Source organism: Maniola jurtina, chromosome 8, assembly GCF_905333055.1.
Source record: "Maniola jurtina chromosome 8, ilManJurt1.1, whole genome shotgun sequence".
Taxonomy (NCBI): domain Eukaryota; kingdom Metazoa; phylum Arthropoda; class Insecta; order Lepidoptera; family Nymphalidae; genus Maniola; species Maniola jurtina.
Window position 1 is genome coordinate 8,219,481 of NC_060036.1, and position 17,365 is coordinate 8,236,845.

Consider the following 17,365-nt stretch of genomic DNA (forward strand, 5'->3'; position numbering starts at 1 on the left):
AATCAGAGTTCCCACAGGATTCCTAAAGACCCATCTGCTTAACCGATTTGTATGTTTGGTATCGAGGTAGCTTGCGTCCATTTCCCACATACTTACATTCCCACGGGATCTTCAAAATCCTACATCCACGCGGACGAAGTCGCGGGCATCCTCTAGTTCTAAATAAAAACGATTCCTGATTTTATCTTAGGTATCCAAAGAACTTACACATTAACTGTTCTACATAATTAATGATTGAACGAACTTATACCTGCATAATGTGAAGTTCTATCACAACTATACGAAGGCTTTGTCCGAAGAAATTGGCATGTTAACTACATAATGTAAATATGCTAATTTCAAGGACAAAGCATTAAGTATAATTGCCAACAATATGGATTGTCTTCTATAACAAAACATATTAGACCCGACGCCCACTGGCGGAACGGCACGGCAGAGGATCCTTCCGCATCCCTACATGTAAGCGCATACTGACGGTAACAATGTTGCGCCATAACTCAGCAACTACTACAAATGCAAGTTAACGCATTTCTATAATTGGAGAACTTCTATAGAGACATCTTGCATGTCCATATAAATCTGCCTGTCTTATTTTGAGCTCAAGGTCAAAACTATTTCATTAAGTTTATGTAGGCACCATGTGAATACTTTACTCTAATGAAGGTAAGTACTAACGGTAATAAAAGTAATACATGTAATTTATTTAATTTGTTTAGTGATAAGTCGAAATAAAACACATAGCTCTTAAATATAGAATAAGTATATTGAATAATTAAATAATGTTACTTCAAATATTTTGCCAAAAAAGACTTAGGTGTATCCATAAAAGTAATCATTAAAATTATCTAAGAGGTCAAAATGTTTAGTTCGAGTAAAAACATAGTAAACGTGGAAAGATAATATGTACTGCAAATAGGAAATATACCAAAGGTTTGATAAACTCACACGTTGTGGGTTCACATGCAACGGCCAATCAATACCAACTTGTCATCACAAAGTGTTCACAACAACAAAACTTTTCTTTGCATGGAAAGCGACAACATGCGTGTAAGAGTCGACACGGTTGAACCAGAAATCGTGCATAACAGTCTATCATTTTACTAATCATTAATAATAACTTTATTATTACAACCATTTGCGACAACGGAACACTAGTGCTTAAAATTTAGTCATTTAAAATGTATGGGCACTCCTATAATAAATACAGGATGTCATAAAACAAATCTGAAACTGTTCCAAAACATGTCAACTGTGATACGAACAATGGGATTTGTTTACAGACATTCCGCTGATATTAAATTAAGACTTCGTTTTGACTATTTCGCAGAGCGTTCTTGTCAGTCTTTAGTCCTGCAAGAGTGACACGGAGGCCAGCTCCAACTGTACCCCAGAGTGAGTTTTTTAGTAAACGTAGTCTGTTTAATTTGTAAAAAACGCTATTTTAGAATCTACAGCTTCTCATACGGTTGGACGTTTACCAGAACGATTCAAAGGAGTTTCGTTTACTAAAAACTTAACACTTCAACTTTGTGACAAAAAATTTATAAATTCTGAAATTATACTAAAATTCATTTACAGCCATAAATAAATAATCAAAAAACGAACAATAAGGATCGTTCCTAGCTGTGCCTCTATGTCGATTGCAAATTGAAAATTATGCGATATGGAACATACAATAATATATAAAGTATTACGTACACTAACGCGTAGCCATTTCAATCGTAATGGTTACAAATTTAATAGGCGGACAACACACTTACAAAGTGTATAATTAAACTACAATCCAGATGTATAAAATTATGCATCATTGAGACTAATTAATCATTTTTCTACTTTAATAAATAGTTTAGGTTTCAATTGTGATGTAACGTAGATTTATTCCTCAATAATTATTATGCATAAAAATTTGACTTCTACCAACTGTATATTTTATACACCTGGGTCTGACTTAGTAACCAGAGAAATAACATTGCATTTCATCGTTTCTGAATTATCATATCATATATAATATGTATATCAATCGAGAGGCCCATTTTTACAGAAAGATAAAACTGTGCAGAAGACATACAAGTTTTTTCTTCGCAGATCAGACGGGACAATCTCTTTTTCTTGTTCAGATAGTGAATTAATCTTATTCAACAATTTACTACTAAAACATTTACCTTTAAAATACAAAGTAACTTCTCGTAACAATGTATGTCTAATCCACAGTTATTTCGATAAGGTTGTGACTTTGTTTCTACATTGCTTAAAATTGTGATGAATGTTTCGAGCACTGCACTGGTACAAACTGAACGTGATTAGCGAATACAGTGCATGTATGTGCAATAGCAGAAATTTAACTGATATGTAAAATATCAATTTTCTGCAAATAAAAATACCAAAACACTTACGCAATCTTGCTTGACACTGGGCTAATTACATCTATGACATGCATTAAACGACTAATTAAAATATGCTTCATACTAACGTCTTATAATTATGAAACTACGATATATTTTATCTTTCTTTCAATATTATATTATAATAAGTATGTTTTATATTAGTGTAAAAATAGTTTTTGAGACGAATTTACTTTAAGCACTCTTCAACCGAAGTCTGAATGCTTTAATGATACCAGAAAATGTTAATAATGCCCATCGAGCAGTCACCAATTTAGATATTTAATAAGAAATGCTCAAATTTAAATATATTATGGCAAATTAGCTTATGTATGTAGGATGAGTATTTACTGTCGCAAAGTAATATAGATTCGCAAAATAATCATGGACGGCAAGTTATTATGAAATATTTTTACGTGTTTAATACGAAAATGTATTAAATTGCATCTAGCGCTACATTATCCAATTATATCATAGGTTTGTTTACTAGGTATAATAGGCGAAATATCTAGAATTTCTTATCTAACACAGCTTCATGGTTTTAGCCGTGTAAATCTCAAAGTGCATTATTAACGTGTCGGTAATACAAAAATCGGTGTGGGGTCAGTATGTAAGTACATTGGGTTATTCACTTATTCTCAGAAAACTATAAACATTCACTAAACTTTGCATTTCTAAAGGCCGAATTTAAGGGTCGTGGTAGCGATTCATCCGATTACAAAACGTGAATTTATACTAACTAGCATTCTAAAATTTACTAACTACTGAATGCAAAGAACATCCACGCTTAATGAATGCATAAACAGTTATACCTTATATTAAAAATATTGAACTATTCGACGCCGAAGCTGGCAGCAATATCATTCCAATGTCAGAAATAGAATAGATTTTGAATTTTCTCGTGTCCATAAACGTTAAATTATGAAAAAGTGGCTTTAAACGACTGAATAAGCGTGTAATTTTAGCTAAAGACGTTACAGGAAACTCGAAATGACTGTAAATTAAGAACTCCTTAAATGAATGGTTTGAAAAACACCATTTTATCGACGGGAAACATAATTTTAATTTTGCAGACCCTATACGGGAAAATCGGAAGGACTGTAAACTAAGAACTCTTCAAATGAATTGTTTCAAAAAACACAATTTTACCGACGGGAAACATAATTTTAATTTTACAGACCCTAAACATCATTTTAATTTTACAGACCCCTAACTCAGAGTTCCATGAAGGGTGCCAACGGGACCCTGTTACCAAGCTTCCGCTGTCCGTCCGCTGACAGACGCGTCTGTCTGTCAGCTGACTGTAACTCGTGAGCCGTAATAGGTGAAATTTTCACAGAATGTGTGAAAATTTCACCTATTCTATTGAAATGATGTGAAAATTACTACCAATAGTTTAAATAAAAAGTGTTATTTCTTGTACGTAACCATTTGTGTACGAGTTCTACTCGCATTGGCCGATTTTTTTAAAAGCTACAATAACTGTAAAGAAAAAAGAACTAAGTGGAACTATCATGTAAAAACAAAAGCAGTAAGAATGTATAAACAACATGCAAAATAATTAAATATACCTAAATACAATATACTAATAAAATAATCACAAACACTCAAATATAAGAAATCTGATTTTTATATACGCTAAAGACAGTTATCGACAAAAATACAGTAAAAATCCTTGCTTTTTATGTGATGTTAATTTTTTTGGTTTAAATTCTATTTCATAGCCATTACCTGATATTGACATATCGCATGTTATGATGCAACTGCTTGTCTAATTAAGCAAAATAATATTATGACAACAAGTTTGGTGCACTTAATTTATTGCGTCGTTGTCTAACGTGGTAAAAAAAAAATGAAATTAGATGAAAATTCGTCTGACATCGGAATGAGCGGGCTGTCACCAGCTGTCCTCCTATTAGTTATAATATAGTTATATTCAAAGGCTCTCAAGATGCTACTTTGCATTACAATACTAATATAATAATACATATAAACTTGTAAATAAAGTTACTCTAGTTAATCGAACGTCGGTTACGTGTATTTCCGCAACTCCTTATTAATTAAACATCCATGAAACTGCAAATTTCGACAAGATTATATCAAAAATAGTGAATCGACGGTCGTCATCTACAATCTGTCTAATAATCTGTAGTCTAATGACTATTTTAGGTCACTTGAAACTTCTTAGCCGATCATCGATATAAAATGGACTATTGTAAATTTTGAATTTTAATCTCGCCGCTTTTTCTCAGGCGAGGCGACCCCAGCGAGTCGAACCGCGACAACCGACAACGTACAACCCAAACGATGGTACCAGATCTTGTCGTTAACATCGCATTGAATCCAACTCTAGGTACCAAAACTAAGAGTACGTCCAAAAGCCAATTATACCTTTACGTACCCATTCAAAATACACATTTTAGAAATATTATTTTGTTAAATATAACCAGTCAGATCATAATTAAATAATATAAAAAAAAAGTTTTAAAAGTTCTAAAGTATCGGAGATCTCAAACAAATTAGCTAACACTGCGTTTTAATGTTAAGTGAGCATATCAACACAGTACAAAGTAATTAGAGCGGCTCTATCCAAAAGGTTCAATTCGTATCTTGACCAATATTTGTGATGAAACTTGAGTTCTAAATTCTACTTCTTCAAATCTTTCTCCCACTTATATTACCCGAGTATGACTAGTACTGACTTCTATACTTCTCAAAATACGTATATTTTAATAATGTTTATTGTTAACTAAACAATCGTGCGTGCTGAATTGAACGAATTGCATAAAACCATCCTAAAACTTAATTTTTGTATGTTATGCTACGGCAATGGGTCAGTAAACGACTGCAAATATGGATGGTTTTTATAATTTCATTGTTTCTTATCTGCATAAATATTTTATCATAATTTAAAAAAAAATATTGAGCAATTCAAGAGTCAAGTTCCAGTCGATTACTGTACCTACCGGAATTACCTAATATTAAACCAAAAATGCCCATCAAAACTGAATCTTTCTTGACAACACAAAAAAATATCAGCTAAAGTGTGCGTCATATAAAAGAATGTCGGTTCAATGATAAACATTTTCGTCATTTATTATTTATTTCAATACCTCTCCCAGAATAGAGTATTACCGAGAGATCTTGCATGAAGAGGTATTAAAATTCTTAGCCTATAAAGTAATAAAAACAAGATAAAAATTCAGTGACAGTCATAGATTCACCGATAAATTTCCAAAAACCCATGACTAGTAGTTTATCAACATATAGATGTGAAGTGACAAAATGATTTTAAAATCTTTTGTGCAAAATTATTATGAACTATGCAGAAAGCCGCGCGTCAAGAGTGACGTTTATTGCAACACACCGTAAAGATATATAGTCTAAAAGCGGGCGACAAGATTCACCTACAGGAAATTTTATTTGACTATCAAAAAACTGGATTTTTCTGTTCTGTCTGACAATATTTGTAAGTTGTCAATGGAATAAAGTTTTTATAAACTCAGACCATTAAATGTTCCGAGCTCCCAATGCGAGTTTCAATTACATTAGAGACGCGAGACTAGCGGACTCGCTCCGGCTTGGCTCGAGTGAAATATTAAAAAATCGGTGAGAGAAGAGGGGAAATTTCTAAAAATCCTGAAAAATGTACTTCTTCCCAGGTCCCAAAAATGCCGACCGGCGTACCTAGCTGTCCTTCATATACATACTTTCAAAATGAAAATCTAATTTTTAGTTGACTCCTACTAAACTTCAAAATATAAGAGATGAAAGTTTAGTGCAATATAGATCGATATATTTTTAGAGGCATCCCAGGAGCTGGCAACATTTAATCGAAAAGACAGTATTTTTGTTCACCTTAAATGAGATCTAAAGTGTATCAAATGAAAATTAACTGCTTTTTAAGGTACAACTCATCATAATAGGGATGTTGCATATATCAAAAATAAATTATTATTTCTTAGTGATTATGGTCTTCGAAAATACATAGTAACCATTACAATATAATATAAGTTCTGAGTGTAATAACCATTTTAAATTACCGATTAAACTTAAAAGGACGTCAAATATGTCGTCACATTCATTATTTCATGCAAGCGCCCATACTAAGCGCGCGATTTGACGTTTGATAGTTGCTGATTTGATTAGTTGGCAACATCCCTAACGCTGAGATGTACTTAAAAATAATTTTAATCGATACCGCCATTACGCAACATCCCATTACAACAATATTATTCACTAATGCCGCGAAAACAAATAAACTTCATTTTGTCGTAATCTTGATTTGCATTAACTCTGAACTTTGTAGTGCATCAATGTCAACTCTGATACGAAGATACGATAGATACTGTACTACGATAGATGATCGTAGCACAGTCCGGCGACTGCGGGATAGCGATGGGGCGAGTCGATTTATAATACTCGTCAACTCTAGCAGCTTTTGTCGTATTTCATATGTAGCATTTGCTGCCTTACTAAAAGTAGCATGTGAAAAATCACGAAGCAAAATCTCAATGAGTTTGAAAATATCCCGCTTTATTTTTTAATTAATTCTTCTCAGTAGAAGGATCATTCCGAACCAGTGCAGTGAGTGGTAGATTAATTTGACGATCTAAAAGCACTTATAGTTTATTTAAATAAAAAATCTTCACATTTCTGATACACGCGCGCATAGTCGTCGACCCGAGCTAATACACTAAAGTGTGTGCGAGCGAGAACACTCGCATCGCTGCGTAAGAGAAAAACGTCTAGTTAAAGTAATGTAGTAAACTTGTAAGTGCAAAAAATTGGAAAAATCGCTTTTCGTGAAAAATCACCTATGATATTACTGTTAAATAATTTGACCAAAAAAAAAAATTTTAAAAGTAGCAATGATGCTCATTCTCTAGTTGTAACTGCTGGAGCTGTGTGCGTGGCCGCTCGAGTGTAGTTAACAAGAATCGACTTGCCCCATCGCTAGCGCGGGCGGCGCGGGCGGAATGGGGATCCACAAGAAAAATTGATCTTAGAGGGTGCCACAAGAACTCCGGCCAATACAAGCTGTCATGTTCAGTTTCTTACTTAGGTTTCACGTTTACATGACATTTTTCTTAAATTATGGCGTTTGGCAGCTCAGTATAGCCGGTTCCGCAGATGATACTACCTGTACGGCCGGTTCGCTTGTGCGCCACCTGTCGGGATGTGTGGATCCCCGTTAGAGCGTGTGCAGCTGGTAGACGAGCCGGCAGCGCGGCCAGCGCCGGGAGTGTGACAGTTTGCGCGCGGCGCACCGCATCCTACAAACTATCGGCTGCCGGCGTCATTTGCCGTTCGTCTGCAGCGCCGCGTTCAGCTGCGTCCACAGGTCCTTCTTGCACGATTTAGATCTGTAACGACCGATGTTCTCTGTACTTGTATCTATCACTCATAATTCAAAAGCAAAATAATTTAATGCATGAAAACTGCAGTGGTGGTCTTAAATCTCAAACTTTAAAATATGCAAAATCTGCTCCAAGGCTATTTAGGTTGTTTACTACGAAATGTGCCCAACTAAATGTTACTGGCTAACTTTCAGATAAAATGGTATTAGACATTTTTTATGCAGTAACTTGGTCTACACTTTTCGAAGTGTATAACTAAATTACATAGCCACTGAAAAAAAATAGACCTCAAGAAAACGTATGAAAAAACCGCACCAAAATCGGTCAAGCAGTAGTAAGTATACTATGGTGAGAGTACATACCTGCGCAGCGAGGCGAGCCACTCCTTGAACTGCGTGTTGCCCTCGGGAGTGAGCTGGAAGGCGGTGCGCGCCGACAGCACGATGCCCACGAACTCCTCGTACTCCACCGACGTCAGGTGGTACAGCTTCTGATGTATGCACTGGATGTACCTGAACGAAACAATTTTTTACGGTTCCGTACCTCAAAGAAAAACGGAACCCTTATAGGATCACTTTATTGTCTGTCTGTACGTCTGTCGTGTTTGTCAAGAAAACCTATAGGGTACTTCTCGTTGACCTAGAATCATGAAATTTGGCAGATAGGTAGGTTTTATAGCACAAGTAACGGAAAAATCTGAAACACAAAAAAAATTAAAATATGTTCATGAACAAATAATTTTCTAAGATAACTATACCAAGTGGGGTATCATATGAAAGGGCTTTACCTGTACATTCGTGCACGGCGTCTACAGCGCTGTGGAAACGGAGCCGCGTACAAAGGCAGCTGGGAGTACTCACATCTGCTGACACTTGTGGACGAGCGGCGCCAGCGTGCCGCGCAGGTGTTGCATCACGAGGTGGTGCGGGCCGCCGCGCGCCAGCCAGTGCGCGGACTCCACGCACAGCTCGTACAGCACGAACGGCGACACCACCGAGTTGACGGCGCACACGCAGAACTGGTGGAGGTACTGCGCGCCCAGACGCTTGGAGATGCGCAGCAACCACTTTACGTGCTCGCCGTACGGCGGGTTTCTGGATGACACGAAACTAAATTTTGAAAATAATAAAGCTATTCGGATTCGGGATCATACAACAACAAATATTCATTTCTTTATTTAATGCTATACTTACAATAGTTCATACTACATATTGCATACAGATTTTCAGTTTGGGCATACAAAAGCAACGATCAGAATAAATTATTATGATGCAGAAATAGACCCAGTTGTGCCATGGTGTAATGTACATATATCTAGCTTAGAGACATTAGATTGATATAATATCATGAGAATGTATTGCACAATTTAATATGCAGAAGATACGTGTACCTTTGTTTTTAAACGATAAACAATATTTTATTTGAATACTAACTGATATATGTAAATGTGTTTATATATTATTTACCTTCCAAATTTATTCTGTGGGCGGTCATCGTGTACGCGTCTCGCTTGGGTCTCCAAAGCCAACATTCCAACACGGTAAGCGGCCAACAGTCTCCTCAGCTGGGCTTGAGGCAGTGCCGGCGAGCCAACGTTGGTGGCTACTGAGCCGCTCACCCCACTCACGCTCACAGTGCTCACTGCCACTCCGTTCACTCCACTCACGCCTACGCTGCTCACGGCAGCCGTGGGCACCGACGCCGGTAATGGGGGCGGAATTGGGGCTGGGTGCTGCAGATTTAATGATTCATTTAAGTGTTTCTAAATCAAATTACACGCTCAGAATAAAACTGTTTCAACTCAAAAACCAGACTTTTGATTTTATACATAATATAACCTCTGTTTTTGATCCCTGACTCTATTATCTGTACGGGAAAACTGGAATAACCATGCCTTGTTTCAAAAAAAAAAATGAAAGAAGAAAGAGTTTTTGAGATCAATTTGATATAGGAGTGCGAAATTTGGTATGTATGAAACGCACTTTTTTATTTTATATTGAATTTATTTCATTACTAGAGGATACCCACGACTTCGTCCGCGTGGATTTAGGTTTTTAAAGATCCCGTGGGAACTGTTTGATTTTCCGGCATAAAAAGTTGATAATAATAATTAATATTTAAAATATATTTTCGACATTATTTCAGAAAATTAATAACCTCGTTTTACAACATTATACAACAACTCACCTCTAATTTCTTTGAGTTATATGCGTTTTAAGCTAAATTAAATATCTATTGCGAGCTAAATGAAATATATAGTATATAGCATATAGTATAGCATATATATATAATATATGCTTTAATAGTGAAAGAAAACATCGTGAGAAAACCTGCATGCCAAAAAGTTATCCATAATGTCCTCAAAAGTGCGTGAATTCTGGCAATCTACACTTGACCAGTGTTCGACTATGCACTGCACTGTGTATTCACTATTCAGTAGTAGGTCGGCAATGGGTTGTTGATGATGAGAATGATGATGATGATAGGTGTAGAGGAGGCTCACCGTGACGGCGATGGGTGGCGGGTGCGCGAGCGGCGCGTGCGCCACGTGCTGCGGCAGCGCGTGCGGCGGCGCCACGATGCCACGCACGAAGTACGGCGGCAGCGCGAACGGCGCGCCGGGGTGCGCCGGGCCCGCTCCGCCGAACTGTGGCCACACAACAACTGTTACACTTGACGTCAAGTAGAAATAATATACATTACTACCACTTTTGTAAGTTACGCCGATGTGCCTACGCAGAAATCTTATTTTTGATATTCAAAAAATTCAAAATATTTTTATTTAATTAGAATTTTACAAGTGCCTACTTTGAATCGGCAAAAGCATTTACAGATCACTATTAAACTACAGTACGCGATAGATTGAGATGGGAATCGGGGTATCAGGCGGGGGGTCGCCTCGCACACACGCATATTTTTGATAACAACACAATACTGAAAGAAAAATTAATTAAAAAAATAAGTACTTTTTTAACGAAACCCTTGCGCTATAGATTCGCCGGTCAACATTTCGTTTCCCATGCTGTACAAAAGTATAATAATACGGTCGTCCAGTATTTCTTTACTTGACGTTTGCTGGCCAAGCTTCAAAGTTTGACAGCTAAAATGTGTTGATCACAATCATACCTGCACACTTATCGCTGACTTGCTCGGTACTTACGTGAGCGGGCTGCGTGACCTGCAGCTGGTAGATGGCGGGCGGCGGGTAGGGGTAGAAGGGGTACGGCAGCGGGTAGGGCAGCGGCACGGCCACCGGCGGCAGCGCGCGGTATGCTGGCTCCTCGGGCGCGCCCTCGCCCTCCTCGCTCGCTTGTCGCAAGTATAGCTCGTGCCAGTAGCGTGCCACGGTGTACAGCACTTCAGGGTATACTCCTCCACCTATATAATAATTTAATTGTTACAAAGTACAACGAAATGTACAGTTATACTAAAAATAGAGATCTTCTCTACATAAGCTACGTGTGCACATCGTCGCAGCAAGCTTGAAGCAGCAAGATCGAAAAGTTATCCTATAAAACACCGATAAGCGAGGGTTAAAATAGTGCCGTATAAGTTATATGAAGTTCAATAATCTATACTAATAAATAAAATTGGAGTGTCTGTCTGTAATTTCGAAATAACTACCTCATATTAAGCTCATATGGTTATTTGAACGATACCATAACTGAATCACACGTTTTTAAAATTTTTGTCTGTCTGTCTGTCTGTCTGTCTGTCTGTCTGTCTGTCTGTCTGTCTGTCTGTTTGAAAAGGCTAATCTTTGGAACGGCTGAACCGATTTTGACGGGACTTTCACAGGCAAGTAGAGGATTGACCAGGGCGTAAAATAGGCTACTTTTTTAACCGACTTTCAAAAAGGGAGTTGTGTTTTTCTACCTATGTACACCGAAATCTCCGAGATTTCTGAACCGATTTGCGTCATTTCTTTTTTAATCGATAGAGGAACTTTGCGACATTGTTTCATAAAAAATTTGGAGTCCAACTCCTCAATCCTGATGCTGCAGGGGATCTGACCAATCCACGCGGGCGAAGCTGCGGGCATCAGCTAGTAATATCACTATAATTTTAGATGTCAAAGGGGAGGAATTAACCTTTGGCGGCGGCCTCGACGGTGAGGCAGGCGCGCTCGAGCATGGCGTCGCTCTGCTCCTTGCACTGCAGCACGGCGCGCTGGATCTCGTTGTAGTTGAGCGCGTGCGCGTGCGGCAGCACCGACAGCGCCAGCTCCGCGGCCGCGCGCACCATGTGCACGTCGCAACCCGACGACGCCTGCCACACACGAATACGATAGTTGTTGTCTAGTACTTTACTTATGACGCTACGCATGACTTTTTTTTTAAATTACAAATTATATTATTGAAGCATGATGGATGATACTAGAAGAAACTCTACAATAAGTTGTGGCTGCAAAATATGAAGGTCTCTAATTGGACTCCTGAGGCGAAATATTACCTATGTATATAAACACTCTCAATCAATCAGCATGTTAGCGTTCACTGCTGGACATAGGCCTTCCCAAGAGCGCCTTTCTCATCCACCCACTTCCCACTACCTCCTTATGATCGTCGGTCTCTATTACTATTACAAACACTTTACTAAGGGATATTCTTATAAGGCCTTATCCACACAGTAAACTTTCAAAAAGTACAATATATCGATATACAGTATACTAAAATAACAGTCATCTGTTCTAATCCATACTTTAATATAGATGTTCACGATGACCGTTCAGCTTCGGTTGTAGTAGTTGAGTAAGCCGAGAAGCGTTAATGCGTTTGCATGCGTAATGTAAACCGCGTCGCGTTTGAAACTCAACGCCACGCACACTACAACAATGCGTACGTGTGCACTCACACAAACATAGCTAGATGGTCTTCGTGAAATGGAACACCTATACTCTAAAACGATTATAACAACTGGGCCATGCTTACCTTGTCAGCAATTCCAGCTGCTTCAGGTGGCGTCAGGTGACCCTCCCAAGCGTCGATCAGGAATAAAATAGCTGGGGCTCCAATATCCATTGCTTGTCCTTAGGTGAAAAATTATTACTGCTTATAAAAGTCGACATCTCTGCGTTACAAACAGTTAGCAAAATAAATGTGAACAATCAAAAATAAATAAAACAAAGCACAATCTAAATTTTAGATATTATGAAACATTAACAGCCATAATGAAACAAAGAAATGTAATGAAGTACATTCTTGACATTGAATAGCTGATTTTTAGCGTTTTGTCCGTACAACAGAATGTGGTTGATTGTGGTGGAAAAAGATAGCATTGGTAACATTGCAAGGCGATGCTGTCTTTTTCCGCAAGGCACATTGTGAAAGGGATAGCAATACATTTAGTTCAGAGTTCAGACATTGTGTGCTACAGAATTAGACTAAGCGCGTACGAGTGGTTAAATGCCGGCAGTCAAATAGCCTCCATAGACCATAAGGCAAAGTATGAGTACAAACATAAGCAGTAATTTTAACGAATAATTTTATATGATAAATCGAAGAGGCTATTTAACTTAACGGTCATTTAACCGCCCGTACGCCCCTAGCCTTAGCCATAAATGTAAGTAAACGCACACAGCGTTTGCGACGCTCTTAAGTAGAAAGATGCAATTTATTATATTATTTGGCCATTAGAGATAGAAAAATAAATAAATACACAAAATTGTATCAAACCTGTGATCCAACTGACATGTGAAGAATATGTACGACTTAACCAATTCGCACTAACACAATTATGTAGACCTAACGCGTAAAGGCCCAACTGAAATGCTGCCATATGTAACCCTCTAAAAGAAAAAGAAAAACATTTTTACATCCAGCAATACTAAAATTTACACATCGATATAGCGTCACCAAAGTTGAAATGGATGGTAAAGGTGTAGGCTTATGTTCGAACCGCACTATAGCGGCGTGGCGTGATGCGACATGAAAAATGTTATTTCTATTGATTTATATGACCCCAACCGCAATATACGACGGGGCAGCAGAGCGGGCGCCAGAGTTGGCTCCGGAGCATATTTTGACACGCCGCGTCACGCCTCTTGCTAGTGCAACATAGCTAGCGCCAGTGGAGCGACGCGGCGTGGCGGAGGTTAGATAAGTAGAATCCGCAAGATTTTCTTTTGTTACTTTACCTCTTCACAAAAGAAAGCCACCACGATTACTTAGGTTCAGATCTAGAGAGCGCACTTTGACTTTGCTTAGACTTAAGACACTGTTAAAATGAGACACCGTTATATCGCTGGCATAAATCTGTCTCGTTTTAACTGAAACTTAAGTCTGAGCAAAGTCAAAGTACGTTCTATAGATCTCAGCCTTGATAATTCGTCAAAATTGTTAATCAGATAACCAACAAGTGAATAATTCAGCCGCGTTCTGTCGCACCGCTGCATTACAGTGCGTTTAGGAAGGGCCGCTCCACTCCGCTGACGCGCCCTGTCGCGATGTGCCGCACCGCGCTTCTATACTGCTGTTCTAACTTAAATATAAGATAAATAATCTCACAAACGTTGATAGAATTTGAGCGTCGTAACAGAATAATATCAGAGTAAAATAGACCTAAATATTCTTGATGATGATATAAATAATATAGCGATCTTAGTTTCAACTTTCGTAACTGATAGAACAAAAAAACATTGACACTAATGTCATATTAATAAGCTTTCACACCTGTGTGGTCCATGGTGTTCCCTCGCACAGGACGTCTGTGTGAACAAACTGGTGCTGGACGAGCCCCCAGCCTTGAACAGTACAGACTTAGCCAGCTCGAACATAAAGTGGGCCAATGCTTCGGACGGTTGGTTTGGTACTGATGGATATAGCCGTTTGCCTTTGTATCTACAAAAAATACATACACATTTCAAAAAAAAAATATGGCTTACTAGTTGGTGCCCGCGACTTAATCCGCGTGGATTTACGTTTTCCAAAACCCCGCGGAAACTCTTTGATTTTCCGGGATAAAAAGTAGCCTATGTGTTAATCTAGGTTATAATCTATCTCCATTCCAAAGGACTCCAGCAAATAAACGTATGTGGTTTCACCTACATGCACAACAGACGGAAACGGTTAATTGCGGAAACCAGCCCAGAGAGAGAATAGTGGTTTCAGCTGGAGTCAACAACTATAGGTAAAAATTGTATTTTGAATAATAAAAAAGTTAATTGCTAGGCCTATAGTAATAATGTGCTTCATCTGAAGAAAACGGTGTAATATGTACTGACCTTGAGTCCTTAAGTCTGGGGAGTTGTTGGTGCGTGTTGGTGTGAGACTGATGCGTTTGGTGTGACTGATGCGTTTGGTGTGACTGATGCGCTTGATGAGACTGATGGGATTGATGTGACTGATGCGATTGATGCGACTGATGCGACTGGTGAGATTGATGAGATTGGTGCGATGAATGTGGCATTGCGGGCGGAGATGGGCCGCCTTCGGCAACCGCCATCCGATCCATTTCACCCACGAGCGGGCATGGTGGTGCCTGTGGTCACAACAAACATTATACGTTAATTAGTGAAAATCTTCCTTCGTAATCATTTTAATCAATGTGTTTATTTTTACTTCACACAAATACAGCAAGTACTTCAAGCGGAAACGCTTTGAAATTAAAATTGGTGGTACTGAATTATTGTTAAGTGTAATTTTTATTGGCAAATTAGCAACAAGAATTATTTTACAATGTGCATATTCAAACATAAATACTTTTGATTTTGCTGCAATTAAATTTAAACTTTATTTTCTCAGTAGTTAAGATATTTTTCCATAGCCTGACGTGACCTTGAAATTTTTATCCATCCCGAAATCGCCCAACGCACCTAAAGAAGTTTTAAGTACTTTTGAATCGTCAAAATAATTTACCACTGGTTCCGTTCATACCGAGAAGAGCCAGCAAGAAACTCAGTGGTTGCTCTTTTCAAGTGTTTAATGTACAATAAAAATAATATTAAACAGTGATATAGAAAGAATATTAATTAAGTTCACACTTACTGGCGGTGGTATAACGGGAGCAGAATGTTGCGTATGAATAGAATGGACAGGGTGGTTGTACGTGGGCTCAGCTCGGTAGGCGGCGGCCAACCGCGCGTTGTTAGTGTAGTACATGCTGACCATCGGGCCCTTCGTCAGCTGGTGGATGTCACGATCTAGTAGCTGCAAATATTGTTTTGTTGCTCGTTATCTGTTCTTTTAGTAAAGGAGACTATAAACTAAGGCCGGCGGTCTAAACAGAATATGCAAAAACCAAGCAAAAAGAGCTCTAAAAGAGTTTCTTTTAAGTAAATAGTAGGTTGGAATAATATACACATTTGGTAACATAACATATAGCATATTAAATAGTTAGCATTCGAGCTATGTGCCCTGCCCACTGCCACTTAAGCTTTGCAACCAGCTGAACTATGGTTACTCTGGTTCGCACACGGATCTCCACATTTCTGATTTGTATCACGAAAATAATCTTCAAACTCCACCACCTGTTGAGTGACTCTGAGCTTTCATATGATTCATAGGCCCAAGCAATCATCAAAGTAACTTTTATTGGTCAATCATATTATCTAATGAGTAATTTGTGAAAACTTGATGTAGTTGTAGATCAAAACGCGAAAATTATATTTTACAAAATCAAGTTATGATATGGATAATCGGTCGACAATACTTTTAAACTCAGATGACAGTCCGAATCTAAAGAAGAATTTTGATCAATGCCCTCTACAATTACGTTGTTACTACAAAACAGTGTTTTACGTTTGACAGTAGTTAAATCTATTGTTGTCACCTTTTTTTTCATATAGTAAGAGAGTGGGAGCAACAGATTTATACGCCTAATATACACTACAGTTTGGAATAACGCCGTTAGTTTTTACCTTATTCATGATCCTGGCTAGTTTGACAGGGTCATCCTTGTAGAATGAGAGCAAAGTGAGAGCCAACTCGCCGCGCTGCCGCCTGGTCCCTTCGCAGAGCAAAGGGTGGTCGGCTTCCGAAACGTTCGCTTTCAATCCCAACGCTGCTACCGCCGCTTCGAATCCTAACATCTCATCTGACGGCACTCTTGTCTGGTAAAAAGAGAAGGGTGGTTGTACAATAGTCCGATCGGAATTCGAAAAACATGATCCTAAACATTTAGTCATTTATAGTTTTAATTAAATTAGTTTCTTATGTAGCCGTGGCGTCACCTAGATAAGAGCTTCTGACTAAAAATCAGCGCTACGTGCCCTTGTATTTTTATTACGAGGCAGGCAGCATTATTAAGTATACATTTTTCTTTCTTTCAAAATGGCTGTGGTACTAAGCCTGAGTATATTCTCACGCAAGCACGCACGTACGCACGCATGCACGTACGCCCGCATGCACGTACGCTTGTATGGACGCCTGCACGCACACACACACACACACACTAATGGCTAATTTATGAATAAAGATAATTACATGTATACTTACAGGATGTTTATTTTCTTTGTCTGTAGCAGGCAAAACAAGCACGTCGAACAAGAAACTTGCAAGCGCAATCGGTAGCAATGCAGGTCCTCGATTTCTGAAAAGACAATAAGACTGGATGAATTTTACACTACAAAATGAGAGCTATCTCTGTACCAAATAAATGAGGCCCGCAACTTCGTCCACGTGGACT

The 17,365-nt window shown here is 38.4% G+C and overlaps 1 protein-coding gene across 3 annotated transcripts in view; it reads right to left on the reverse strand.

The window, feature by feature from the left end:
• Nucleotides 1–742: 742 nt before the first annotated feature.
• LOC123867819 (zinc finger SWIM domain-containing protein 8 homolog) overlaps nucleotides 743–17,365 on the reverse strand; it is a 29,812-nt gene continuing 13,189 nt past the window's right edge. Inside the window, exons 14-27 of one of the 3 annotated variants that reach the window (XM_045910088.1) lie at nucleotides 17,176–17,269; nucleotides 16,599–16,790; nucleotides 15,727–15,888; nucleotides 14,964–15,220; nucleotides 14,413–14,580; nucleotides 13,417–13,529; nucleotides 12,673–12,770; nucleotides 11,833–12,010; nucleotides 10,902–11,119; nucleotides 10,245–10,388; nucleotides 9,208–9,476; nucleotides 8,602–8,850; nucleotides 8,104–8,253; nucleotides 743–7,747 (exon numbers count right to left, since the gene is read on the reverse strand). In XM_045910088.1, coding sequence (XP_045766044.1) covers nucleotides 7,681–7,747; nucleotides 8,104–8,253; nucleotides 8,602–8,850; nucleotides 9,208–9,476; nucleotides 10,245–10,388; nucleotides 10,902–11,119; nucleotides 11,833–12,010; nucleotides 12,673–12,770; nucleotides 13,417–13,529; nucleotides 14,413–14,580; nucleotides 14,964–15,220; nucleotides 15,727–15,888; nucleotides 16,599–16,790; nucleotides 17,176–17,269 — 2,359 coding nt within the window. In that variant the 3' untranslated portion in view covers nucleotides 743–7,680. The remainder of the gene's footprint in view (nucleotides 7,748–8,103; nucleotides 8,254–8,601; nucleotides 8,851–9,207; nucleotides 9,477–10,244; nucleotides 10,389–10,901; nucleotides 11,120–11,832; nucleotides 12,011–12,672; nucleotides 12,771–13,416; nucleotides 13,530–14,412; nucleotides 14,581–14,963; nucleotides 15,221–15,726; nucleotides 15,889–16,598; nucleotides 16,791–17,175; nucleotides 17,270–17,365) is intronic. The other 2 variants (XM_045910087.1, XM_045910089.1) reach the window with 2 other exon arrangements.